General features: G+C 45.3%; 1 protein-coding gene across 1 annotated transcript; it reads right to left on the bottom strand.

Annotated features, from left to right (window-relative positions):
- Window positions 1-497: 497 nt before the first annotated feature.
- Window positions 498-27,295, bottom strand: LOC134929643 (histamine H3 receptor-like). Its single transcript, XM_063925223.1, has 3 exons — window positions 27,229-27,295; window positions 2,668-2,720; window positions 498-1,888 (listed from the first exon to the last, which is right to left on the bottom strand). The coding sequence occupies exons 1-3, from the start codon at window positions 27,293-27,295 to the stop codon at window positions 1,139-1,141; spliced, it is 870 nt and encodes a 289-aa protein (XP_063781293.1). The 3' UTR covers window positions 498-1,138.
- Window positions 27,296-27,553: the final 258 nt, after the last annotated feature.

The following is a 27,553-nucleotide window of genomic DNA, read 5'->3' as shown; positions in this document are numbered from 1 at the left end:
AGATGTACTAAAAGTAAAATGCAGCCAAACATCTGAAAACTGACATTTTTCCCAGATGTACCAAGCTCCGGAATCATTCTGGAGCTTGGACCCGGTGGGTAATGCCATCTTTATGTGGTGTTACCCAATAGAAGCTTGTTGACTTCTTTTCACCTTTCCACCTGAGAGGGATTCTTTTGGATCACTCCTAGCACCCCTGGTGTCCACTGCATCACTGTGCACATGCACAGAAGGACTCCTGGTTCCTGAACCCAGAAGTCCTATATAGCAAAGGACAGCTCTTCTAGGTACATTCTGGTGTTATTAACGCTGGTGTCATATGTACCCGATAAGAGATGTGATGTTAGTGCTGTACATCCCACTCATAGAGAGAGGAGAGAAAGAGAGAGGGAGAAAATGAATACAATAAATTATGATTAGAAAAATCATCAACTAATATTAATAATTTTAATAACTACACCATTAGCGTAATAATGACTGGCAGATATTACGTCCTTTGACAGAAATTGTCATCATGGTTACAGCAAGTCATAAATTCATTTTGAAAATTAAAGGTATTTTTTCCTGAAAAATTTAAATGCACTTTATTTTGTTAGTTTACAGGTCACTTCTCGCTAATTACACAGAATACATTATAATGTGTGGGTCAGAAGAGTTTTTTAAGTTATTTTGTGAAAATTAAACACACTTAAAACAATTCCTAGCCCTCACAATGTATTAGAGTATGATAGGTTTGGAAGGTAATATATTGCAATTCTAAATGAATAACATTGTAAGCTGCTACAAGGCATACTTGCCTACTCTTCCAGAAGCTGTGGGAGGCTCCTGTTTTTTTGAGTAGCCCCCCGTATCCCCAGAAAAGTAGGCAGGTCTCCCGCATCCTGCTCGCACCCTAGTGATGCGAGCAGGATGAAGAGATAAACTCCCGTATACACGAGTAAGGGGGTGGGGGTTAACATGATGCAAATCGCTTCATTCTAGCCCCGCCCCCTTCCCACGGACCGGCGAAACGCAACATTTCCCAATGTGGGGACGGGGCTTAATGATGTCATAGCCCGGCCCCGCTCCCTGAAGTCTCCTGCAGTGTCTCCTCTCCAGGCTTCTCACGGAGAGGAGATATTTAAAGTCGGCAAGTATGCTACAAGGGCACACGTAAAATGGTTGAGAAGGCTTTTCTAAAACTCTTATGACACAATGGATACAATATAGGGTTGATTGCTGAATTTAAATATAACACCCACAGTGTAATATCATACCAATAAGAAGGAATGCAGTAACCCTGACACTCATAGTTCAGAAATATTAGAAAAGTATATGGAGCCCAACAAATGGCAAAAGTGCAAACAAGAATTGCAAGATATTTGGCTATTCTCTTGTCCCTGGAAAGATCAATGACACAGATATTGTAAGAATTGTGCACAATGTCCATCTGTGAAGAAGACGCTGCTATTTTTCTTGAAAAGCATTGTCTGGGAAATTTTTTGAGTCCCTGTCTTAAAATTGCCATATTCTGTATGCCATCTAATTGTGCAGAAAACAGAACTTGATTAGTTGCTATGATAAATGGCCTGGTGTCGTTTCCTCCGTTCAGGTCAGAGACCGGTTGTCGTTTCTTTCTGCTGCGCTTTGTGATGTTCAAGTAGATGCTCAAGTTAAAGAATGAAATACTCACCAACGGAATAAACAAATCAAAAGCTGATGATGCCAAATGAAATAACCAAGAGTCAGAAAAGGCAGGAACACAATCACTCTTTGCCATGCCTTTATTACCAAAAACACTTTCCCAGATAAGAAGAGCTGGGCCATACAGCAGGAAAGACAGTAGCCAGACAGTTGCCATTTTGAGAATTGTCTGACTGTGCTTTTTTTGTACAGAGCGATAGATTACCTGCACCAAATGAAAGAAAGAAAAAAAAGAAAAAATATTACTTTAGGAAATTAACGTGACAAAATGAACTAGATGGAGAATTGGTCATTTATTTATAATATGGGTGCCCGGGAGGAGCTGTTTACAGCTTTACCTCTGAGCTGTGCCTCCACCAATTTTAGTAGTAATACAGTAGTTTTTGTAATCTGTTAGATTCATAGCCATAATGTAATAAATACTTGTGATGGTGATGTTGGGAGGGGCGTGAGCTCTGCCTCTGCCAGTGCCATAATTAGACTATTTGGCGTTGTGTGCCAGAAAGGGAACCACTAAATAAATAAATAAATAACAAGTAAAGCCTGTACACCTGTCTGTAAAGTGATTGTGTGTCACACTTGTAAATGCTGATTTACTTACAGGACTAAAAGCAATACTTAAAACCACACTTAATACACTTTAAAATAGAGCCGCTGTGGCCGCTATATGTAATCCTTAACCTACGTACTTATTACTCAGTTTGCGTACAAAGTCCCGTACCGTGTACGCACTTTGCGTACTAACGCCGCGACGGACGTACAGAGTACACGCGGTGCATACACACACAACGACACACCGTGAGCACTGTGCAGCTTCACGTGTGTCTGGAATACACTTACAAATCTAGCAGGGAAAGGAGACACGACACCAATTGTATTTAGGAAGTTGGGATCCGACCCGCCAACACATAATTAATAAAAGGGGGTTACAACAAAGATACAATTACAATAACAGAAAAGAGGCTACAATACAATGGTACATACGTTTGGTTTTGCCAGCGCCACGCGGTCCCGGTGCTCAGGTCTATCAGGCAAGATGACCCTTCAGAGAGAGAGAGATTACCGACTGGCTAGGCAGCTTGGCTTTTTATACAGTTGATCAAAACATAATACAATAGACACTGTGTGCTCTTCTTCCATTGGTTCGGGGGTGAAACTTATCCTGTGCACCGGGGATCATTGGTCAGCTCAAAAGGTGGGCTATGGCTAAGACTTGAGATGTGATTTCTGTTGTTTGTATCTGAGTTCCCGCCCCATGACCAGTAAAACCCCTCACATTAATCATACATAAATCTGGTATTATTAATAACTTATTGTTGCAATATGTGACAATATTCTTATACCCACCAGATTAATGTTTACGTGACTCTGCACAATATGATCCCACACATGGTATGATTATCTATTTCCATCCTCAAGATATACATATATCTATATCTATATATATATATATATATACATATACATATACACACATACATACACATTCCTGTTATTACAATTTGTTAGGGAACATATATATAGATATATATAGATATATATATATATAGTGGCGTAACTACTGCCCCCGCAGTCCTCGCAGTGGCTTGTGGGTGCGAGGGGCTGCGGGGGCACCACTGACTTAGTACAGATTGACATGCGGACGAGCGTCCGCATGTCAATCTGCGGTCTCCTTCCCTCCGCTGCTGTGTTGGAGGGACACGGAGGGCACAGCGCGCGCCTCTCCCGTGTCCCTCCTGGCTCTCCGGCCGGTCTAATAAAGGAATTGCCGTTCGTGAGCTCTGATTGGCTCACGAACAGGCACTTCCTTTATTAGACCCGCTGGCGAGCCAGGAGGGACACGGGAGAGGCGTGCGTTGTGCCCTCCATGTCCCTCCAACACAAAGGAGCGGGGGGGAGCAGGCACTTATGAGGGCATATGTGGCACTGTGGGGGAATATCTGGCACTGGGGGCATATACCTGGCACTGTGGGGGAATATCTGGCACTGGGGGTATATACCTGGCACTGTGGGGGAATATCTGGCACTGGGGGCATATACCTGGCACTGTGGGGGAATATCTGGCACTGGGGGTATATACCTGGCACTGTGGGGGAATATCTGGCACTGGGGGGAGCAGGCACTGAGGGGGCATATGTGACACTGTGGGGGAATATCTGGCAATGGGGGCATATACCTGGCACTGTGGGGGGATATCTGGCACTGGGGGGAGCAGGCACTGAGGGGGCATATGTGGCACTGTGGGGAATATCTGGCACTGGGGGCATATACCTGGCACTGTGGGGGAATATCTGGCACTGGGGAGAGCAGCCACTGAGGGGGCATATGTGGCACTGTGGGGGAATATCTGGCACTGGGGGCATATACCTGGCACTGTGGGGGAATATATGGCACTGAGGGGAGCAGGCACTGAGGGGGCATATGTGGCACTGTGGGGGAATATCTGGCACTGGAGGCATATACCTGGCACTGTGGGGGAATATCTGCCACTGAGGGGAGCAGGCACTGAGGGGGCATATGTGGCACTGTGAGGGAATATCTGGCACTGGGGGCATATACCTGGCACTGGGGGAATATCTGGCACTGGGGGGAGCAGGCACTGAGGGGGCATATGTGGCACTCTGTGGGAATATCTGGCACTGGGGGCATATACCTGGCACTGTGGTGGAATATCTGGCACTGGGGGGAGCAGGCACTGAGGGGGCATATGTGGCACTGTGGGGGAATATCTGGCACTGGGGGCATATACCTGGCACTGTGGGGGAATATCTGGCACTGAGGGGAGCAGGCACTGAGGGGGCATATGTGGCACTGTGGGGGAATATATGGCACTGGGGGCATATACCTGGCACTGTGGGGGAATATCTGGCACTGAGGGGAGCAGGCACTGAGGGGGCATATGTGGCACTGTGGGGGAATATCTGGCACTGGGGGCATATGTGGCACTGGGGGGGTATATTTGGCACTGGGGGCATGTACCTGGCACTGTGGGGGAATATCTGGGACTGGGGGCATATACCTGGTACTGTGGGGGAATATCTGGCACTGGGGGCATATGTGGCACTGGGGGGGTATATTTGGCACTGGGGGCATGTACCTGGCACTGTGGGGGAATATCTGGCACTGGGGGGTTATATTTGGCACTGGGGGCATGTACCTGGCACTGTGGGGGAATATCTGGGACTGGGGGCATATACCTGGCACTGTGGGGGAATATCTGGCACCTGGGGAGCAGGCACTGAGGGGGCATATGTGGCACTGTGGGGGAATATCTGGCACTGGGGGCATATACTTGGCACTGGGGGAATATCTGGCACTGGGGGGAGCAGGCACTGAGGGGCATATGTGGCACTGTGGGGGAATATCTGGCACTGGGGGCATATACCTGGCACTGTGGGGGAATATCTGGCACTGAGGGGAGCAGGCACTGAGGGGGCATATGTGGCACTGTGGGGGAATATCTGGCACTGGGGGCATATGTGGCACTGGGGGGGTATATTTGGCACTGGGGGCATGTACCTGGCACTGTGGGGGAATATCTGGGACTGGGGGCATATACCTGGCACTGTGGGGGAATATCTGGCACTGGGGGCATATGTGGCACTGGGGGGGTATATTTGGCACTGGGGGCATGTACCTGGCACTGTGGGGGAATATCTGGCACTGGGGGCATATGTGGCACTGGGAGCACGGCCCTAGCAACAAGCACTACCCCCTAGCAACGAGCATGACACCCAGTGCATGAAACCCCTGGCAACGAGCATATGACACCCTGAGCATGAAAATCCCTGGCACCGTGCATGGAACCAAGAGCATGAAACCCCTGGCAACGAGCAGGTAATTTAAAAGTAATTAGAAGCCTTACTGTAGAACTTAATGTGTAATGGGCATTACGGTGTGTGGCATAATGTATCACGGACATTGCTGTGTGTGTCATAATGTGTCAGGCATTACGGTGTGTTGTATACTATATCACGGGCATTGTGGTATGTGGTATAATGTCTCAGGATCATTGCGGTGTGTGTCATACTGTGTCACAGACATTGTATGTGCTATAATGTATCAGGGGCATTGCAGTGTGTAGCATAATGTATAACGGGCATTGCGATTCCTGTCATAATGTGTCACAGGCATTACTGTGTGTGGCATAATGTGTCGGGGGCATTACAGTGTGTGCATATTGTGTCATGTGCATTATTGTGTGTGGCATAATGTCTGAGGGCCTTTGCAGTATGTGGCATAATGTATACTGGGCATTACTATAAGGAGGAAAAATGACAAATAATGTAAGGGGCATGAATCAGGATTATTTTTCTTTCCTGTGGTGGCTAACGTCTGGGCGTGCAGGTTGCAAAACTGGGGTATAAGGTAGTCTTTTCCTGCAATGCCACGCCCCTTTATGCGAAGTCACGCCCATTTAAACGAAGCCACGCCCCCTTTTTGGCGGCGCCCGCATGTTTGTCCCTTTACTGGTGCCAATCATGGGGGGGGGGGAGGGGGGAAAGAATTTTTTGGCTTGGGGGAGAAAAATTTCTAGTTACACCACTGTATATATATATACATACACATACATAAACACACACACACACACATTTCCAAGAGTTCAGACCATGAATTACCTTAGCTATCTAAATGTCTGGTTTGTAATTTGTCAGCTATTGCAAATTGAGTTTCTCTTCAAACTAGGTTCCTGGATATTGTCTTTTTTGTTTGTCCTGTCTTCAGATAAGACAATGACAATCCAGTATTTATTGTCTTCGACAGATACTGGACAACTCTAGAACAATGGGAGTAACCAAAGGTATTTGCCTTCTTCATAGGATTTCAAAGCTTTGCGTAAACAAGGCCGTCTGGTACATTGTATTAGAGTTTCTGGGAGGATAATTTATGTGTAAACCATCTTCATGCTATTAGAAGGATGAGCAGACAGTGGGTGATTTATGCATTATATGGATTAAATATATAATATGTCTTTGTGGCTTTTCCATGCGAGTACAAATGCCTCCGTAATTACTCATACCATGCGCTAACACGCACGACCGCATGAGCGATCATACGCAATTTGCGAATATGTGCATGCACAGCAGAATAAGTACGCGCACGGAGGCCATCTGTGTGATGTTTGTATGTGATGTGTGTACTGTAATATTTTCCAACTTCAACAGTCCACCCTTTGGCAGTCATCAATAACTGCCACTCTTAACTAATAAACAGAGAAATATTACCTATACAATATATACAAAAGCTTGGATGATTGGGGGAGAGTTGTAGGTGGGAGATGTATAGCCTAGTGGGATAGTAAAAAGCATGTATGTATGAATCAATGTCTGCGGGGCATGTATCATTGTGCCGTATATGTTCTAAATAAGCTTCGAGGTATTGCGAAGTATACATTAAATCCTTCTCATCCCGTATTAAGGGTCTGTAAATGGGCAAACAAACACTACCGAGCTCTTTTCGGCTTCTTATTCCAACAAATGGGGTGCACATTTAGTTGATGATACATGGAGGGGAACATATGTGAGTGCTAGTATATGTGGCTATCACCTGTCGACTATGTGTGCCATTAACTGGAGGTTGCAGAGATGAAGATAAGACACATATATAAAAATACATTCACATAAACATTTTGGGTAGGGTTGAAGTCTTTTCCGGTTGGATGTATCTGGGCAGAGGGGGAGACAGAAAAAAACAGGTGAAAGAAACAGGCCATGAAATTCATTTTTACAATCCTTATCATTTCACAGTTTCTATTGATGGATCATAAATCAAATCTGCTGCTGTAACAGTGCCCTCGCTCCTTAGATTCATCAAATTTGTGCTGCGCTTGCGCCGCGTTAGAATTCGAACACACCTGAATATCAGGCCAATAATTATGATGACTCCCAGGATACAAAGGAGAAACTTCCCCACACTCATAATAACATTCTGTGCCCACTTTCCTAACCCTGAGAACCATTTGCGTGGGTTCAACCATGAGACCCAGCCAGTCAGTTAATTACCCACAGTCGCTAAGGTAAGATTGTGCTTCCTCCTGAACTCCCACTTCAACTGCAAGATCTCGTCCATCTTCTGATCGATGATCTTCGTGGGGTCGTCAGTGCTGTTTGTAATATATGTACAGCACTTCACACCATATTGAGTTACCAGAGTAACACAGTACCCACCTGTCACGGCTGTAACATAATTAAGGACCATTCTGTGCTGGATAAGTTCCTACTTGTAGGCTTGTAACTCCCTTCCCATATACCTGAAGGTGTCATCATACATCTCAGTGATATTGTCTATCAAGTTCGCTAGCGCATGGATGTACCTATAATTTATAGTTCCTCTGGCAGTACGGGTGATATCTAATGCGAGAAGGAACTGAATCCCCGTGGATTCATGGATCAAATCAGAGGCTGCTGCCCTGCCCTATCTATGAGGTGTCTCTTGATGAAGTGTTCATACTGAGTATGAGTATAAGGAGTCTGAGCGCTGCGGTGAACGTCTTTCATTTTATCATGGGTTATGGTCATGACCTCTGGTAGTACTCTCCCAATATAACACAATCCATCAGAGCTCGGAGTAAGCCACTTGTATGCTTTCCTCCCACATTTGAAATAGGCATCATCTGGGAGAACATAGGGGACAAAATGTAACATCACCATATTGCAAACTTTCCATGTAAAAAAACCAATCCCTAGTTCTCTCATTTGCTCAGTACAAGTATCGGACTGGATAATATGGCCACAATACCGTGACGATACTTTTCCAACCCACATGGTCTTGCTTCCACGTGTATACCGGTACCGAAAATACTTTCCACTGTTGGCTATCTTGCGTACAAGTTCAGAGTCGATAGGAATCCTATCAGCTCTGTATGAAAAAGTCATTGTCTGGTTATTCCACGTCACTTGCCAATTTCCTGGTTTTCGGTAATTGGAAATATTAAAACACAACAGGGACCTACTGTATCTACGTTGTACTGGTGGAGCTTCAAGCTAGGGGGCCTAGAGATATTGAATTTCTTGTCCACCGGTGTCCCACCCCGTAATTCGAGTACCTCATCTATTGCTAAAGGGTATGGTACTAATCCTGACTTACTCTGTTCTTGAGGTACTTGTGAGCAAACCCAACATTCTGTCTGGTTTAAGACCTTACCCACTAATGAGCGGTAATCACTCAACGGATGTCGGTCCATGTCGATATTAATGTTGGACTGACATCTCTGTATGCACCCATCTTCGACTATGTTCTCACAATTCCTACAAATACAATATTCATCAGACAATAACCCTTCACATTGCCTCTGAGCTCCATGACTACCAGAGCGCTTACTGATACCAGCCTTTACTCGAGTGATGTGCTGCTCCTGAGATCCTACAAATTCGTACTCGCCATCAGAACCCATTCCAGATCCTTGCTCGACCTCTCTGGGACCCTCACCAAAACAAATTGTCCTGATCAAAAACAGAATTACTAGCAGAACCCGAAACGCAGTCTCTTGTGATAGATCCATTTCATTAGGGGAAAGAAGGAAAAAAAGGAGGGAAAAAGAAAGGAAAATGCAGGGGGGTGAAAAAAAGAAAATAGTTCGACAACCGTCCTTGCTCTTGTTGCTCTCCGTGCTCAGGTGCCTTTCAACAGTCCTGCCTCTCAACTTTCCCAGAACAAACACTCTAGTGATACGAGGTTCTCTTCACCTTGCTCTTTGTCACGAGTTCTCTCCGGGTCAGCGACCTTCTTGCAGTGGGATGAGTGGACCCAAGTCTCTCTTTCGGCAAACTTTAGTGCTGTCGTGCTGGCTAACAAGACTTGGTATTGTCCTTCCCACCTGTCTATGAGGCAACCTGAGTGTAGAAAATTTCGTATCATCACATAATCCCCAGGCTCAATGTCATGACAATTACTGTTCGGTAGGTCAGGAATCACCAGCTTTAGATTTCTTTGTTGATTTCTCAGCTGCTGGCTCATCCTAACCAAATATTTCACAGTTATTTGATTACTGCATTTCAAATCATCCTGGGGGTCTATCATTACATGAGGTTGTCGACCAAAAAGAATTTCAAAGGGTGATAAGTTAAGCGGAGACCTGGGAGTGGTTCTGATGCTGTACAACACTAGTGGCAAAGCTTCTGGCCACAGTAATCCAGTTTTAGCCATCACTTTGCTCAGCTTGTTCTTAATAGTGCTGTTCACTCTCTCTACCTTCGCACTCACCTGTGGTCGGTACGGAGGATGTAGCTTGCTATTAATTCCCATCAGTTTACACATGACCTGAAAGACTTCACCTGTAAAGTGGGTACCCCTATCACTTTCAATCACTCTAGGGATACCATATCTACACACAAATTCCTGCACAATTTTCTTTGCAGTGAACGTAGCAGTATTTGTGGCAGCAGGGAACGCTTCTACCCAGTTGGAAAACGCATCGATACATACTAACACATATTTCAAATTCCTACAGGGTGGTAACTGTATGAAGTCAATTTGTATTACCTGGAAAGGTCCGTCTGTAGGAGGGATATGGGATGGCTCTGTTAGTATTGTCTTACCAATATTCTTCCTCAAGCAAGTAAAACATGTCATTGCTCTCTTACCTGCATGAGAAGAGAATCCTGGCGCACACCAGTAGGCTCTTACCAGCTTGCACATACCCTCTTTGCCCAGATGAGTCAGACCATGTGCCGCCTCAGCTAGACTTGGAAGATATGCTCTGGGGGCCACTGGCTTACCGTGTCCACCTGTCCAAAGTCCTGAGGACTCCTGACCATACCCCTTCAACTTCCAGACCGCCTTTTCCTGTAGGGAACACAAATTTTGCATTTCAATTTACTGTTGTGTGTTATCAGTTGTGTGAAGTAAACCATCTCTGGATGAGGGAAGAGAGGGGAATAATAGTAAAAAAAAAAGAAAATGTCAGGTTTGGCAGTCACCAACAGGCTGTCACACCATCATGCATATCGGTGTCTGTACACAGTCTCCCTTCACCAGTATTCTCATTCTCCACCCTTTGTGCATGACCAGGCACACTGCAGTAATACTGGTGTCCTTCATGCTGGTGAGATATACTGGGTTTGGGCAGAACTCTGAAGGACCGAGTAGGCATGTGGCGTTTGAACTGTAATCGGGTCCATGTATTGTACCCTCCTGTCGGTGAACGTAAGATGAAGAGGGGAAAAAAATCATATAGAGGTTAGTAACAGATAAGTTTGTAGAGGCAAAGAGGATTTTATAAAATTTGGCAACTGGATTGGGCACTGTGGGGAATGGCTTTTTCTACTAGGTCTACACCCCTAAAAAAAAATTCTAGGTGTGTCGTATCTCTACTGGGACTATCCCAGCCATCAATCCAGTGTCCTGTCCATTCTGAGTTCATCGGGAACCCGGTATCTGCGAGATAATTTCCTCTACCTGTGATGGACATGAATCTAGAACAGTGAAATGCAACATTAGTCTTCGTGGATATCCAACATACTTTATACTTCCTGGGCGGGAGCACGCTATATGTATACCATATCTAACAAAATTCCTGTTAAATTAATCAGGGGCCATTTCTGCTAGAGAAAGAAGCAAACGTTTAGAGGCCTCATCTTAACCCCAGCAAGTTTTTGTCAAAGGGTAAAGTTGCATTTATTCCGTTCTTCCCATTAACCGAATCTGTGTTTTCTATATGGCTCGTGATTCCTTACTATATGTCCCTTGATCCTGTCTATGTGTTTAATAATGTAGCTTGTTTTCTCTGTCTAGGGGTCTATATTGAATATGTGTTCTACTACTCTTACAATCTTTGGCACAATGCCCTTTCTGTCTACAAATGTAACATAGTCTTGTTCGTGACTTACCATCAGGGGTCTGGAGTCTTGGCTGATGTGGTTTTGCTGTAAGAGCCTGTATACTTACCGTCATCAGCCTATCCCCTTGCGACTCCCTGTGTTTGCTGATGTTCCGATCGTGCTCAATAGCGGACTCTCTCAACGTAGCCACCGAGACACCTCTCCAGTTAGGTAGAGAGGTTTGCACCCTTGTCCTTAGTGATTCCTTTAAACCATCCATTAACACAGAAACAGCTACCTCCCTGTGATGTGCACTATCCTTAATGTCCTCGATCCCAGTGTATCTAGCTATTTCCTGCAGTGCTCGATGGAAATATTCTGATACCATTTCACCTTCTTTTTGTCTTATGGAGAAGATTTTATTCCATTTAACAACAGTAGGGAAATACACTCCTAATTGCAGGTTGATTTGCCGTACATTCTCCTGATTGTACTCATCAGTGAGAGGTACCTCTGCATCTAACTTACAATCCGTTATGAATCTCGTGATGTCAATATTTCAGGGTAAACACACCCGTAGCACTGTCCGCCAATCTTTATTTGTAGGCTCGTGGGCGTTACCTAACTCTTTAATGAACCTCTGGCATCCGACTAGATCTTTTCTGGGATCAGGGAATTCTGACATAATTGTCCTTAACTCTGCTCGGGACCAAGGGCAATGCATGGCAATGTTCCTGATGGGAGTCACTCCCTGAGTGTCAGTTCTCCCGTTGGGAACTGCAATCACCCTGACAGGATTTAATTCAACTACTTCATTCTGGCTTGATTCTATAATGCGGGGAGCTATTGTCTCTGCATAGTGTATGGTGCCGTACTTACCTGTGGACACAACCTCACTCACCCCTCCGCTGGGGGGCCTTGCTACTACTCTTGGTGGTTGGGCCGTGCCCACCTGGGTGTCCTGTATGGTGGCTGCTAGAGAGAGTGCCGATATCGTGCTGGGCTCATCTTCCTGCTCACAGTCCTGGGGAAAGTTTAGAATGGGATACAACTGGCAAGGGTTCAGGTTAGGGTTAACACATTTATCAATCATTTTCCTATCTTTTACTGATGCACCATTGCTTGTAGCCAACTTCTCCCCATCAATATATGGTGGTGGTGGTGCGCTCGCAATCGCTTTCCTGCTAGATTTGGAACTTACTATTCAAGCCAGTTCCTTCTGCATCTCCCCCTCTTGCTGCCACAGGTTTAAACAATTTGTATGTCTGACCCTTTGTTTACTGGATTTAATCAGACATACTTTAATCCTTATGTTCTGTAACACCTCTGATTCAAAGCTGCCAACCTTTGGGAATGGGTCCCTATCTTCCGCAGTCATACGTACCCACTTATTGCAAAAAGCCTCCGTGTGTGAACCATATTTTTCACACATTATACACCTTGCTGACCCTTTCGGCCGCAATTCTGACCTTCTCGGTGCCAACTCTTCAGTCTGAACCCTAGCTACCAAACGCCCACTGCTTGTGCAATTGGATCCCATCGCTGACTTTTTGCCAATAAACGCAATCCCCAATGCACACCGCAAATAGATGGTGAAAGACACCTAGCGCTTTCACTCGCTCCTTTGTCCGCTGACGTACCACGACTCACTCCAATAGTGACCACCGCGTACCCAGTGAGGCCCTAACTAGCTTCTATTCACTGGAAGTTTTAGGAGTAACTTACCTTTTCCAGCGAATATCCGCCATTGAAGATTTTCCTGAGAGAGACCAGCGAAAAGTTCCCTTTTTGACTTAAACAAATCACGCTTGCGTATGCTCTACACAGCGCTAATGATACCGCGATTTTACGCAAAAGCTCGTAAAAGGGGTATCAAGTTGCGCTATGTATCACACCCACAAACATGCGGTCCAATCGCACAGCGTATAGGTACTTGTTACCTATCCGCCCTACGACCACTGGAATCGAATCACAAGCTGCGAAACCTCAGCCGGAGCATAATACAAAACCTACTTTTGCACAATGCACAATTCTATATCATGCTCCTCTACAAATCACCTCACGATTTGCGTATTATCTCTACCTTTATTAAAGTGAGTCAGCCGCCTCACGCCACCTAGTCTCCACTCACTTGGTGTACCCACGGGACCCGAATTTCCGGGGTTCAAATCCTCTCACTCCACTTTCACTCACTCAAATACACCTTGTTTTTCTTTTCTGTACAGAAAATGTTTACTACCTTTAGGTCAGTAGCTTTTTTCCAGGGGTGCTTACAGTTTTTAAACTAAATTTTAGAGTAACCTGCTTTTGAAATCAGATAGCTATGTGCTATTGTATTAAATGTATACTATCCCGCATTTAATTGAACAAATATCGTGTAATTTGTACTTACGCCACGATCGCTCTCCTGTACTTTGTCCGGACCATGTGTACAAACGTACGTCCACAACAAATCACACAATCTCTATAAATGTGAGCAACACAAACTATTTTCACCTACAAACACAACCCAGACTTGTTCCGTGTAAAACCCTTTATGACTGGGCCAAAACTGCGTTTTGTGTTTTTATAATTACTCCCTTAAATACATTTACTTCAAATTTATCTATATAGCAAACAAATGTATCCAATTTCACACAGGTTTAGAAATGACTAATAACCTATGGCAACACTATGTGGGGGAAGTATGCAAAATATTGGTACACTTTGTTACGCTTTTGGCACCAAAAAAAATTACACATGTTTTTCAATAGCTTTTTTTCCTGTTTACCTACGGGTTCTATCAGCACCTCTGCAGACCAGACAGAGCAGACGCAATCTAACAGCACACAAATAGTGTTTTTAGAACATCCAACAACCAGGAAAAGGTTTAACGTAGATATCGTTCCACCCTTTGCTGATAGATGAAAGTCTGCTATGACCTGCTAGCCTGTGAGCATGTGAAAACCGTTTCGAGCCCCCAATTGTAAATGCTGATTTACTTACAGGACTAAAAGCAATACTTAAAACCACACTTAATACACTTTAAAATAGAGCCGCTGTGGCCGCTGTATGCAATCCTTAACCTACGTACTTATTACTCAGTTTGCGTACAAAGTCCCGTACCGTGTACGCACTTTGCGTACTAACGCCGCGACGGACGTACAGAGTACACGCGGTGCATACCCACACAACGACACGCCGTGAGCACTATGCAGCTTCACGTGTGTCTGGAATACACTTACAAATCTAGCAGGGAAAGGAGACACAACACCAATTGTATTTAGGAAGTTGGGATCCGACCCGCCAACATATAATTAATAAAAGGGGGTTACAACAAAGATACAATTACAATAACAGAAAAGAGGCTACAATACAATGGAACATAAGTTTGGTTTCGCCAGCGCCACGTGGTCCCGGTGCTCAGGTCTATCAGGCAAGATGGCCCTTCAGAGAGAGAGATTACCGACCGGCTAGGCAGCTTGGCTTTTTATACAGTTGATCAAAACATAATACAATAGACACTGTGTGCTCTTCTTCCATTGGTTCGGGGGTGGGACATATCCTGTGCACCAGGGATCATTGGTCAGCTCAAAAGGTGGGTAATGGCTAAGACTTGAGATGTGATTTCTGTTGTTTGCATCTGAATTCCTGCCCCATGACCAGTAAAACCCCTCACATTAATCATACATAAAACTGGTATTATTAATAACTTATTGTTGCAATATGTGACAATATTCTTATACCCACCAGATTAATGTTTACGTGACTCTGAACAATATGATCCCACACATGATATGATCATCTATTTCCATCCTCAAGATATACATATATCTATATATATATACATATACACACATACATACACATTCCTGTTATTACAATTTGTTAGGGAACATATATATATATATATATATACATACACATACATAAACACACACACATTTCCAAGAGTTCAGACCATGAATTACCTTAGCTATCTAAATGTCTGGTTTGTAATTTGTCAGCTATTGCAAATTGAGTTTCTCTTCAAACTAGGTTCCTGGATATTGTCTTTTTTGTTTGTCCTGTCTTCAGATAAGACAATGACAATCCAGTATTTATTGTCTTCGACAGATACTGGACAACTCTAGAACAATGGGAGTAACCAAAGGTATTTGCCTTCTTTATAGGATTTCAAAGCTTTGCGTAAACAAGGCCGTCTGGTACATTGTATTAGAGTTTCTGGGAGGATAATTTATGTGTAAACCATCTTCATGCTATTAGAAGGATGAGCAGACAGTGGGTGATTTATGCATTATATGGATTAAATATATAATATGTCTTTGTGGCTTTTCCATGCGAGTACAAATGCCTCCGTAATTACTCATACCATGCGCTAACACGCACGACCGCATGAGCGATCATACGCAATTTGCGAATATGTGCACGCACGGCAGAATAAGTACGCGCACGGAGGCCATCTGTGTGATGTTTGTATGTGATGTGTATACTGTAATATTTTCCGACTTCGACACACTATGTGTAGTTACCTATATTTTCAAAGTCGCCATTTTAAAGAGTTCAGAAAATACGCAGTCAAAATCAGAGCCGGCCCTAACCAATATGATGCTCTAGGCAAGATTTTGGCTGGTGCCCCCTAGCACCACCGGTGGTTCCACCTCTGACCCTGCACACCTTTCCCAGCACCATCACCCTTCACCCATAGCAGTCCTCATGTTGGTGTTTCTAACCCCTATATTTTAAATAGGAACAGTGTGTACAGCACAAAAAGGGGTGTGTTCTTGCTAGGAAGGTGCATGGCCACACAATAGTACCCCCAATTCAAATTACGCCACACAGTGGTGCAACTTTATTCACATTTTATCATACGATAGTGTCCCTAATTCACGTTATATCACACAGTAGTACATCTTTACCTTATATATGTTACTCTTTACAGTAGTGCCCCTTATTCAAATTACATCACATTGAATTGCTTCTTATTCACATTACACCACACATTATTGCTCTTTGGCCCTCATTCCGAGTTGTTCGCTCGCAAGGCGATTTTAGCAGTATTGCACACGCTAAGCCGCCGCCTACTGGGAGTGAATCTTAGCTTCTTAAAATTGCGAACGAAAGATTCGCAATATTGTGATTACACATCTCGTAGCAGTTTCAGAGTAGCTTCAGACTTACTCGGCATCTGCGATCAGTTCAGTGCTTATCGTTCCTGGTTTGACGTCACAAACACACCCAGCGTTCGCCCAGACACTCCTCCGTTTCTCCAGCCACTCCCGCGTTTTTTCCGGAAACGGTAGCGTTTTTTCCCACACGCCCATAAAACGGCTTGTTTCCGCCCAGTAACACCCATTTCCTGTCAATCACACTACGATCGCCTGAGCGAAGAAAAAGCCGTGAGTAAAAATCCAAACTTCATAGCAAATTTACTTGGCGCAGTCGCAGTGCGGACATTGCGCATGCGCACTAAGCGGAAAAACGCTGCGATGCGAAGAAATTTTCAGAGCGAACGACTCGGAATGACCTCCTTTATTCACATTAGACCACACAGTAGTGCCTTTTCTTTACATTACGCCACACAGTAGAGCACCTTGTACACATAATGCTACACATTAGTAATGCCTTTATACACATAATACCACACAGTAATGCCCCTTACACATGACACACATTATTAATGTCCTTACAAACATAATGCGCCTTACACATTATGCCAACCTTTATCAATGCCCTTTTACACATAATGTCCCTTACACATATGCCGCACATTATTAATGCCCTTATACACATAATGACGCACATATTGTCCCTTTCACATATGCCACATATTATTAGTGTCCTTATACACATAATGACAAACAAAGTGACCCTTACATATTTGCCGCACATTGGGGGTCATTCCGAGTTGTTCGCTCGTTGCTGATTTTCGCAACGGAGCGATTAAGGCAAAAATGCGCATGCGCATGGTACGCAGTGCGCATGCGCTAAGCATTTTAGCACAAAACTTAGTAGATTTACTCACTTCCAAACAAAGAATTTTCATCGTTGAAGTGATCGGAGTGTGATTGACAGGAAGTGGGTGTTTCTGGGCGGAAACTGGCCATTTTCTGGGAGTGTGCGGAAAAACACAGGCGTGCCAGGATAAAACGCAGGAGTGTCTGGAGAAACGGGGGAGTGGCTGGCCGAACGCAGGGTGTGTTTGTGACGTCAAACCAAGAACAAAACGGGCTGAGCTGATCGCAGTGTAGGAGTAAGTCTCGAGCTACTCAGAAACTGCTAAGAATTTTCTATTCGCAATTCTGCTAAACTTTCGTTCACAATTCTGCTAAGCTAAGATACACTCCCAAAGGGTGGCGGCCTAGCGTGTGCAATGCTGCTAAAATCTGCTAGCGAGCGGACAACTCGGAATGAGGGCCATTATTAATGCATTTATACACAAGACACACATAATGCCCCTTACACATATGCCACACATTATTAATGCATTATACACATGACACACATAATGCCGCTTACACATATGCCGAACACCACTGCACAACCAACCCCCGCACATAGCACTCACATGGCTGCTATCACTGTAACCTCTGCCTCTGCTTGGATACAGATGTGTCCTCATACATCTTGCCTCAATATGCCATGCAGCAGGAGATGCCTGGCGTGAGGCAGCTGGCAGCTCTGCTAGCTTCGGGCACCTTTTTTTATGAAAATGCATCTTATTTGCATTACTATGTGGCTAGGGTGCACAAGCAGCATCTGCTGATTAAAATAAAATGCAACATGCCTATCATGTGTGTGCGACTGTGGCTGTATCTGCTACATTACAATGATTTCCAGAAATACACCATAACATAGCATTTCATATGCAGATATAGTCACAGTCACACACAGAATATAGGCATGCCGCATATCATTTTAATCAACAGAAGCTGCTTGTGTCCCTAGGCATTTGCCTAGTTTGCCTATGCCTACGGCCAGTTGGTCAAAATATATATGCAGCATAACAGTAATTACCACCATTGTTCAGACTGAAGTATGATGTGAGCACCGTACTACAAAAAGGATATCCTGGAGCTAGAAAAGGTACAGAGGAGGGCGACCAAACTAATTAAGGGCATGGAGACGATGGAATACAAGGAAAGGCTTGAAAGACTAGGCATGTTTACATTGGAAAAGCGGAGACTAAGAGGGGATATGATCAACATCTACAAATATATAAGGGGACAATACACAGAGCTTGCGTGGGACCTGTTTTTGGTTAGATCAACACAGAGGACTCGTGGACACTCGCTCAGGTTAGAAGAGAGGAGATTCCGCACAATACGGCGTAAAGGCTTTTTCACGGTAAGGACAATACGCGTTTGGAATTCCCTGCCCGAGGGAGTTGTAATGGCGGAATCTGTCAACACCTTTAAGAATGGGTTAGATAAATTCCTAATGGATAAGGATATCCAGGGGTATGGTGCATAGTCATGCATTATAGTTACTATAAATAGGGATAAAATGCAACGGCTGACAGCAGCATCAGTCAGAAATTTTAGTCAAATCATCATGCATAGGAGACCACAAATAGGTTGAACTCGATGGACAATTGTCTTTTTTCAACCTCAGATACTATGTTACTATGTTACTAATTGCTTTAAACAATGTTGGAATGTTGCAGGAACATGAAATCCATCTTTAATTTCATTTATTTTATTGAGATACAATAACAAACTGACAATAACATATTACATTTAGGACAAAGCCTAAACTATTATACTATATATAGTACACTAAGCCCTAGCCTATTATAGCTTGTTTGCAATTAAACATTGCAACCAAAAAATGCCAAAACACATAGGGGTATATTTACTAAGGTCCCGATTTTGACCGAGATGCCGTTTTTTCTTCAAAGTGTCATTTCAGTAATTTACTAAGCAAAAATCTCGGCAGTGATGAGGGCATTCGTAACATTTTGGAAGTCCTTGGAAAAAATCACGAATCAATACACCATCGGTCAAATACGCCTGCAATTTGGCAGAAATCGGTAATTTACTAAAAAGTGCAAATCACAAACACTGCCGACAATAGCCAAACACTGCCGTGCAGAAATACAATTCGTGAAAAAGTGCTAAAAAAAACAGACCTGCTTTTTTATCCCGTGTTTGGATAGGCATGCAGGGATCCATGAGATCCGTGCATGTGTATCAGTGGGAAGGGGATGGGAAAGTGTTTTTTTTTTCGAAAAAAAATTGCGTGGGGTCCCCCCTCCTAAGCCAAACCAGCCTCGGGCTCTTTGAGCCGGTCCTGGTTGCAAAAATATGGGGGGGAAAATGATAGAGGTTCCCCCATATTTAAACAACCAGCACCGGGCTCTGCGCCTGGTCCTGGTTCCAAAAATACGGGGGACAAAAAGCATAGGGGTCCCCCGTATTTCTGAAACCAGCACCGGGCTCCACTAGCCAGATACATAATGCCACAGCCGGGGACACTTTTATATAGCTTCCGGCGGCCCTGGCATTACATAACCAACTAGTCACCCCTGGCCGGGGTACCCTGGAGGAGTGGGGACCCCTTCAATCAAGGGGTCCCCCCCTCCAGCCACCCAAGGACCAGGGGTGAAGCCCGAGGCTGTCCCCCCCCATCCAAGGGCTGCGGATGGGAGGGTGATAGCTGTTGTGTAAAAAAATGAATATTGTTTTTAGTAGCAGTACTACAAGTCCCAGCAAGCCTCCCCCGCAAGCTGGTACTTGGAGAACCACAAGTACTAGCATGCGGAGGAAAACCGGGCCCGCTGGTACCTGTAGTACTACTACTAAAAAAATACCCCAATAAAAACATAAGACACACACCTTGAAAGTATAACTTTAATGCATACATCCACACCTCCATATACACATACTTACTAGTGATGAGCGGGTTCGGTTTCTCGGAAACCGAACCCCCCCGAACTTCACGCTTTTTACACGGGTCCGAGGCAGACTCGGATCTTCCCGCCTTGCTCGGTTAACCCGAGCGCGCCCGAACGTCATCATCCCGCTGTCGGATTCTCGCGAGGCTCGGATTCTATCGCGAGACTCGGATTCTATATAAGGAGACGCGCGTCACCGCCATTTTCACACGTGCATTGAGATTGATAGGGAGAGGACGTGGCTGGCGTCCTCTCCGTTTAGAGTAGACTAGAGAGTAGTAGAGAGTGACACTTGATTTACTAATTTTGGGGAGCATATTAGGAGTACTACTTGCTGATAGTGTGACCAGTGACCACCAGTTTAATTAATCCGTTCTCTGCATGAAAAAAAACGATACACAGTGTGACACAGTCACATACCATATCTGTGCTCAGCCTCAGTGTGCCCTCAGTGTGCTGCATCATCTATGTAATACTGTATATCTGACTGTGCTGAGTGCTCACTGCTCACACAGCTTAATTGTGGGGGAGACTGGGGAGCAGTTATAGCAGGAGTACATATTTTTAACAGTGCACACTTTTGCTGCCAGAGTGCCACTGCCAGTGCCAGTGTGACTGACCAGTGACCACTGACCACCAGTATATTGTGATTGTCTGCCTGAAAAAGTTAAACACTCGTCGTGTGGTGTTTTTTTTTTATTCTATAAACGCATTCTGCTGACTGACAGTGTCCAGCAGGTCCGTCATTATATAATTTATACCTGTCCGGCTGCAGTAGTGATATATATATATATTTTTTATATCATTATCATCCAGTCTATATTAGCACTGCAGCAGACGCAGTACGGTAGTCCACGGCTGTAGCTACCTCTGTGTCGGCAGTCGCTCGTCCATCCATAATTGTATACCACCTACCCGTGGTGTTTTTTTCTTTTTTCTATCTTCTTGATACTAGTAGCTTACTTTAGGAGTCTGCAGTGCTGAGCTGACAGTGTCCAGCAGGTCCGTCATTATATAATATATACCTGTCCGGCTGCAGTAGTGATATATATATATATTTTTTATATCATTATCATCCAGTCTATATTAGCAGCAGACGCAGTACGGTAGTCCACGGCTGTAGCTACCTCTGTGTCGGCAGTCGCTCGTCAATCCATAAGTATACTAGTATCCATCCATCTCCATTGTTTACCTGAGGTGCCTTTTAGTTGTGCCTATTAAAATATGGAGAACAAAAATGTTGAGGTTCCAAAAATAGGGAAAGATCAAGATCGACTTCCACCTCGTGCTGAAGCTGCTGCCACTAGTCATGGCCGAGACGATGAAATGCCAGCAACGTCGTCTGCCAAGGCCGATGCCCAATGTCATAGTACAGAGCATGTAAAATCCAAAACACCAAATATCAGTAAAAAAAGGACTAAAAAATCTAAAATAAAATCGTCGGAGGAGAAGCGTAAACTTGCCAATATGCCATTTACCACACGGAGTGGCAAGGAACGGCTGAGACCCTGGCCTTTGTTCATGGCTAGTGGTTCAGCTTCACATGAGGATGGAAGCACTCAGCCTCTCGCTAGAAAAATGAAAAGACTCAAGCTGGCAAAAGCACAGCAAAGAACTGTGCGTTCTTCGAAATCACAAATCCACAAGGAGAGTCCAATTGTGTCGTTTGCGATGCCTGACCTTCCCAACACTGGACGTGAAGAGCATGCGCCTTCCACCATTTGCACGCCCCCTGCAAGTGCTGGAAGGAGCACCCGCAGTCCGGTTCCTGATAGTCATATTGAAGATGTCAGTGTTGAAGTACACCAGGATGAGGAGGATATGGGTGTTGCTGGCGCTGGGGAGGAAATTGACCAGGAGGATTCTGATGGTGAGGTGGTTTGTTTAAGTCAGGCACCCGGGGAGACACCTGTTGTCCGTGGGAGGAATAGAGCCATTGACATGCCTGGTGAAAATACCAAAAAAATCAGCTCTTCGGTGTGGAAGTATTTCAACAGAAATGCGGACAACATTTGTCAAGCCGTGTGTTGCCTTTGTCAAGCTGTAATAAGTAGGGGGTAAGGATGTTAACCACCTCGGAACATCCTCCCTTATACGTCACCTGCAGCGCATTCATCATAAGTCAGTGACAAGTTCAAAAACTTTGGGCGACAGCGGAAGCAGTCCACTGACCAGTAAATCCCTTCCTCTTGTAACCAAGCTCACGCAAACCACCCCACCAACTCCCTCAGTGTCAATTTCCTCCTTCCCCAGGAATGCCAATAGTCCTGCAGGCCATGTCACTGGCAATTCTGACGAGTCCTCTCCTGCCTGGGATTCCTCCGATGCATCCTTGAGTGTAACGCCTACTGCTGCTGGCGCTGCTGTTGTTGCTGCTGGGAGTCGATGGTCATCCCAGAGGGGAAGTCGTACTCGTAAGACCACTTTTACTACTTCCACCAAGCAATTGACTGTCCAACAGTCCTTTGCGAGGAAGATGAAATATCACAGCAGTCATCCTGCTGCAAAGCGGATAACTGAGGCCTTGGCATCCTGGGCAGTGAGACACGTGGTTCCGGTATCCATCATTACTGCAGAGCCAACTAGAGACTTGTTGGAGGTACTGTGTCCCCGGTACCAAATACCATCTAGGTTCCATTTCTCTAGGCAGGCGATACCGAAAATGTACACAGACCTCAGAAAAAGACTCACCAGTGTCCTAAAAAATGCAGTTGTACCCAATGTCCACTTAACCACGGACATGTGGACAAGTGGAGCAGGGCAGGCTCAGGACTATATGACTGTGACAGCCCACTGGGTAGATGTATGGACTCCCGCCGCAAGAACAACAGCGACGGCACCAGTAGCAGCATCTCGCAAACGCCAACTCTTTCCTAGGCAGGCTACGCTTTGTATCACCGCTTTCCAGAATACGCATACAGCTAAAAAACCTCTTACGGCAACTGAGGAAGATCATCGCAGAATGGCTTACCCCAATTGGACTCTCCTGTGGATTTGTGGCATCGGACAACGCCAGCAATATTGTGTGTGCATTAAATATGGGCAAATTCCAGCACGTCCCATGTTTTGCACATACCTTGAATTTGGTGGTGCAGAATTATTTAAAAAACGAGAGGGGCGTGCAAGAGATGCTGTCGGTGGCCAGAAGAATTGTGGGACACTTTCGGCATACAGGCACCACGTACAGAAGACTGGAGCACCACCAAAAACGCCTGAACCTGCCCTGCCATCATCTGAAGCAAGAAGTGGTAACGAGGTGGAATTCAACCCTCTATATGCTTCAGAGGTTGGAGGAGCAGCAAAAGGCCATTCAAGCCTATACAACTGACCACGATATAGGAGGTGGAATGCACCTGTCTCAAGCGCAGTGGAGAATGATTTCAACGTTGTGCAAGGTTCTGCAACCTTTTGAACTTGCCACACGTGAAGTCAGTTCAGACACTGCCAGCCTGAGTCAGGTCATTCCCCTCATCAGGCTTTTGCAGAAGAAGCTGGAGACATTGAAGGAGGAGCTAACACAGAGCGATTCCGCTAGGCATGTGGGACTTGTGGATGGAGCCCTTAATTCGCTTAACAAGGATTCACGGGTGGTCAATCTGTTGAAATCAGAGCACTACATTTTGGCCACCGTGCTCGATCCTAGATTTAAAACCTACCTTGGATCTCTCTTTCCGGCAGACACAAGTCTGCTGGGGTTCAAAGAACTGCTGGTGACAAAATTGTCAAGTCAAGCGGAACGCGACCTGTCAACATCTCCTCCTTCACATTCTCCCGCAACTGGGGGTGCGAGGAAAAGGCTCAGAATTCCGAGCCCACCCGCTGGCGGTGATGCAGGGCAGTCTGGAGCGACTGCTGATGCTGACATCTGGTCCGGACTGAAGGACCTGACAACGATTACGGACATGTCGTCTACTGTCACTGCATATGATTCTCTCCCCATTGAAAGAATGGTGGAGGATTATATGAGTGACCGCATCCAAGTAGGCACGTCAGACAGTCCGTACTTATACTGGCAGGAAAAAGAGGCAATTTGGAGGCCCTTGCACAAACTGGCTTTATTCTACCTAAGTTGCCCTCCCTCCAGTGTGTACTCCGAAAGAGTGTTTAGTGCCGCCGCTCACCTTGTCAGTAATCGGCGTACGAGGTTACTTCCAGAAAATGTGGAGAAGATGATGTTCATTAAAATGAATTATAATCAATTCCTCCGTGGAGACATTGACCAGCAGCAATTGCCTCCACAAAGTACACAGGGAGCTGAGATGGTGGATTCCAGTGGGGACGAATTGATAATCTGTGAGGAGGGGGATGTACACGGTGATATATCGGAGGATGATGATGAGGTGGACATCTTGCCTCTGTAGAGCCAGTTTGTGCAAGGAGAGATTAATTGCTTCTTTTTTGGTGGGGGTCCAAACCAACCCGTCATTTCAGTCACAGTCGTGTGGCAGACCCTGTCACTGAAATGATGGGTTGGTTAAAGTATGCATGTCCTGTTTATACAACATAAGGGTGGGTGGGAGGGCCCAAGGACAATTCCATCTTGCACCTCTTTTTTCTTTCATTTTTCTTTGCGTCATGTGCTGTTTGGGGAGTGTTTTTTGGAAGGGCCATCCTGCGTGACACTGCAGTGCCACTCCTAGATGGGCCAGGTGTTTGTGTCGGCCACTAGGGTCGCTTAGCTTACTCACACAGCTACCTCATTGCGCCTCTTTTTTTCTTTGCGTCATGTGCTGTTTGGGGAGTGTTTTTTGGAAGGGCCATCCTGCGTGACACTGCAGTGCCACTCCTAGATGGGCCAGGTGTTTGTGTCGGCCACTAGGGTCGCTTAGCTTACTCACACAGCTACCTCATTGCGCCTCTTTTTTTCTTTGCGTCATGTGCTGTTTGGGGAGTGTTTTTTGGAAGGGCCATCCTGCGTGACACTGCAGTGCCACTCCTAGATGGGCCAGGTGTTTGTGTCGGCCACTAGGGTCGCTTAGCTTACTCACACAGCTACCTCATTGCGCCTCTTTTTTTCTTTGCGTCATGTGCTGTTTGGGGAGTGTTTTTTGGAAGGGCCATCCTGCGTGACACTGCAGTGCCACTCCTAGATGGGCCAGGTGTTTGTGTCGGCCACTAGGGATGCTTAGCTTACTCACACAGCTACCTCATTGCGCCTCTTTTTTTCTTTGCGTCATGTGCTGTTTGGGGAGTGTTTTTTGGAAGGGCCATCCTGCGTGACACTGCAGTGACACTCCTAGATGGGCCAGGTGTTTGTGTCGGCCACTAGGGTCGCTTAGCTTACTCACACAGCTACCTCATTGCGCCTCTTTTTTTCTTTGCGTCATGTGCTGTTTGGGGAGTGTTTTTTGGAAGGGCCATCCTGCGTGACACTGCAGTGCCACTCCTAGATGGGCCAGGTGTTTGTGTCAGCCACTAGGGTCGCTTAGCTTACTCACACAGCTACCTCATTGCGCCTCTTTTTTTCTTTGCGTCATGTGCTGTTTGGGGAGTGTTTTTTGGAAGGGCCATCCTGCGTGACACTGCAGTGCCACTCCTAGATGGGCCAGGTGTTTGTGTCGGCCACTTGGGTCGCTTAGCTTAGCCATCCAGCGACCTCGGTGCAAATTTTAGGACTAAAAATAATATTGTGAGGTGTGAGGTGTGAGGTGTTCAGAATAGACTGAAAATGAGTGTAAATTATGGTTATTGAGGTTAATAATACTTTGGGATCAAAATGACCCCCAAATTCTATGATTTAAGCTGTTTTTTAGGGTTTTTTTGAAAAAAACACCCGAATCCAAAACACACCCGAATCCGACAAAAAAAATTCGGTGAGGTTTTGCCAAAACGCGTTCGAACCCAAAACACGGCCGCGGAACCGAACCCAAAACCAAAACACAAAACCCGAAAAATTTCCGGTGCTCATCACTAATACTTACCTTATGTTCACACGAGGGTCGGTCCTCTTCTCCATGTAGAATCCATGGTGTACCTGTGGAAAAAATTATACTCACAAAATCCAGGGTAGAAGCCTCTTCTTCTTGTAATCCATTTGTAATCCAGGTACTTGTCAAAATAAAAAAACGGACACCCAACCTCGCACTGAAAGGGGCCCCATGTTTTCACATGGGACCCCTTTCCCCGAATGCCAGAAACCCCCTCTGACTTATGTCTAAGAGGGTTCCTTCAGCCAATCAGGGAGCGCCACATTGTGGCACCCTCCTGATTGGCTGTGTGCTCCTGTACTGTATGACAGGCGGCACACGGCAGTGTTACAATGTAGCGCCTATGCGCTCCATTGTAACCAATGGTGGGAACTTTGTGGTCAGCGGTGAGGTTACTTTCGGTCAACCGCTGACCACAAAGTTCCCACCATTGGTCAGATCCGGCCGAGATTCATTGTATTAAAGTCGGCAGTGTTTTACAAGTCACTCACGTAAAACACTGCCTAAAAAAAACGAATGACATCGGTAAAACCGAAAATGCAGAATACGGCAGCTTAGTAAATTAGTCGTACTAAATTCAAAAAGTTGCATATTTACACTTTCGATGTCATTCATGATTGAACTTTGACCTCAAATGGGAAAATACGATTTTTAGTAAATATACCCCATAGTATGTTCATTATTAATGGATATGTGTATAAACACATAGTGGTATATTCAACTGGGAGATAATTTTCAAAAAATCTTCCACACCTAGGTTTTTCTCACAGGCGCAAAATATTTGGTATTCCAATGGCTCATAGGTTTTTTCTTTTTCTCATGCAGTGCTCAGTTTTAGCACCTCCAGAGTCCAATCATTCCTAAAATCCATATTTTAAGGAAATGTTGGGGCTTGTTTTGGAACTCCTTAGACTCCCCAACCCCCCATGACTAAGTAAGCAATCTGAAGTTTCCAATTAGCTTTATTTGTCAAATAATTACTTACCTTCAGCAGCAATGTCCTCCTCCTCCGCTTCCCAGACATGCTGGAAGTTGACTCTTTTCCTCAGCATTGCAGACAGCAGGGCTTGCAATGACTGGGCACGGGTACTACCACTCACCCTGCACCCCCTCCCCACAGACACTGCACTACCCTACCATGCACCTTGCACATCCTCCCTGCATATACTGCTCCTATACTACCCCTAACCCTGCACCCTCTCCCCGCACACACTGCTCTACAAACACACTACACTACCCTCTCCACACACCCTGCACCCTCTCCCCGCACACACCGCACTACACTACTGCTCACCATGCACCCTCTCCCC

The sequence above is a fragment of the Pseudophryne corroboree genome, chromosome 5 (assembly GCF_028390025.1).
Source record: "Pseudophryne corroboree isolate aPseCor3 chromosome 5, aPseCor3.hap2, whole genome shotgun sequence".
In the NCBI taxonomy this organism is placed as follows: domain Eukaryota; kingdom Metazoa; phylum Chordata; class Amphibia; order Anura; family Myobatrachidae; genus Pseudophryne; species Pseudophryne corroboree.
This window is presented reverse-complemented; position numbering and strand designations above follow the sequence as displayed.

Excerpts from the sequence above, each read along its gene's own strand:
- LOC134929643 (XM_063925223.1), bottom strand. The coding sequence starts at position 27,295 with ATGCTGAGGAAAAGAGTCAACTTCCAGCATGTCTGGGAAGCGGAGGAG. Across the intron at positions 2,721-27,228 it reads GGAGGACATTGCTGCTGAAG|TCTTGCCTGATAGACCTGAG; the intron begins GTAAGTAATTAT and ends TCTGAAGGGTCA. Across the intron at positions 1,889-2,667 it reads TGGCGCTGGCAAAACCAAAC|GTAATCTATCGCTCTGTACA; the intron begins GTATGTACCATT and ends CATTTGGTGCAG.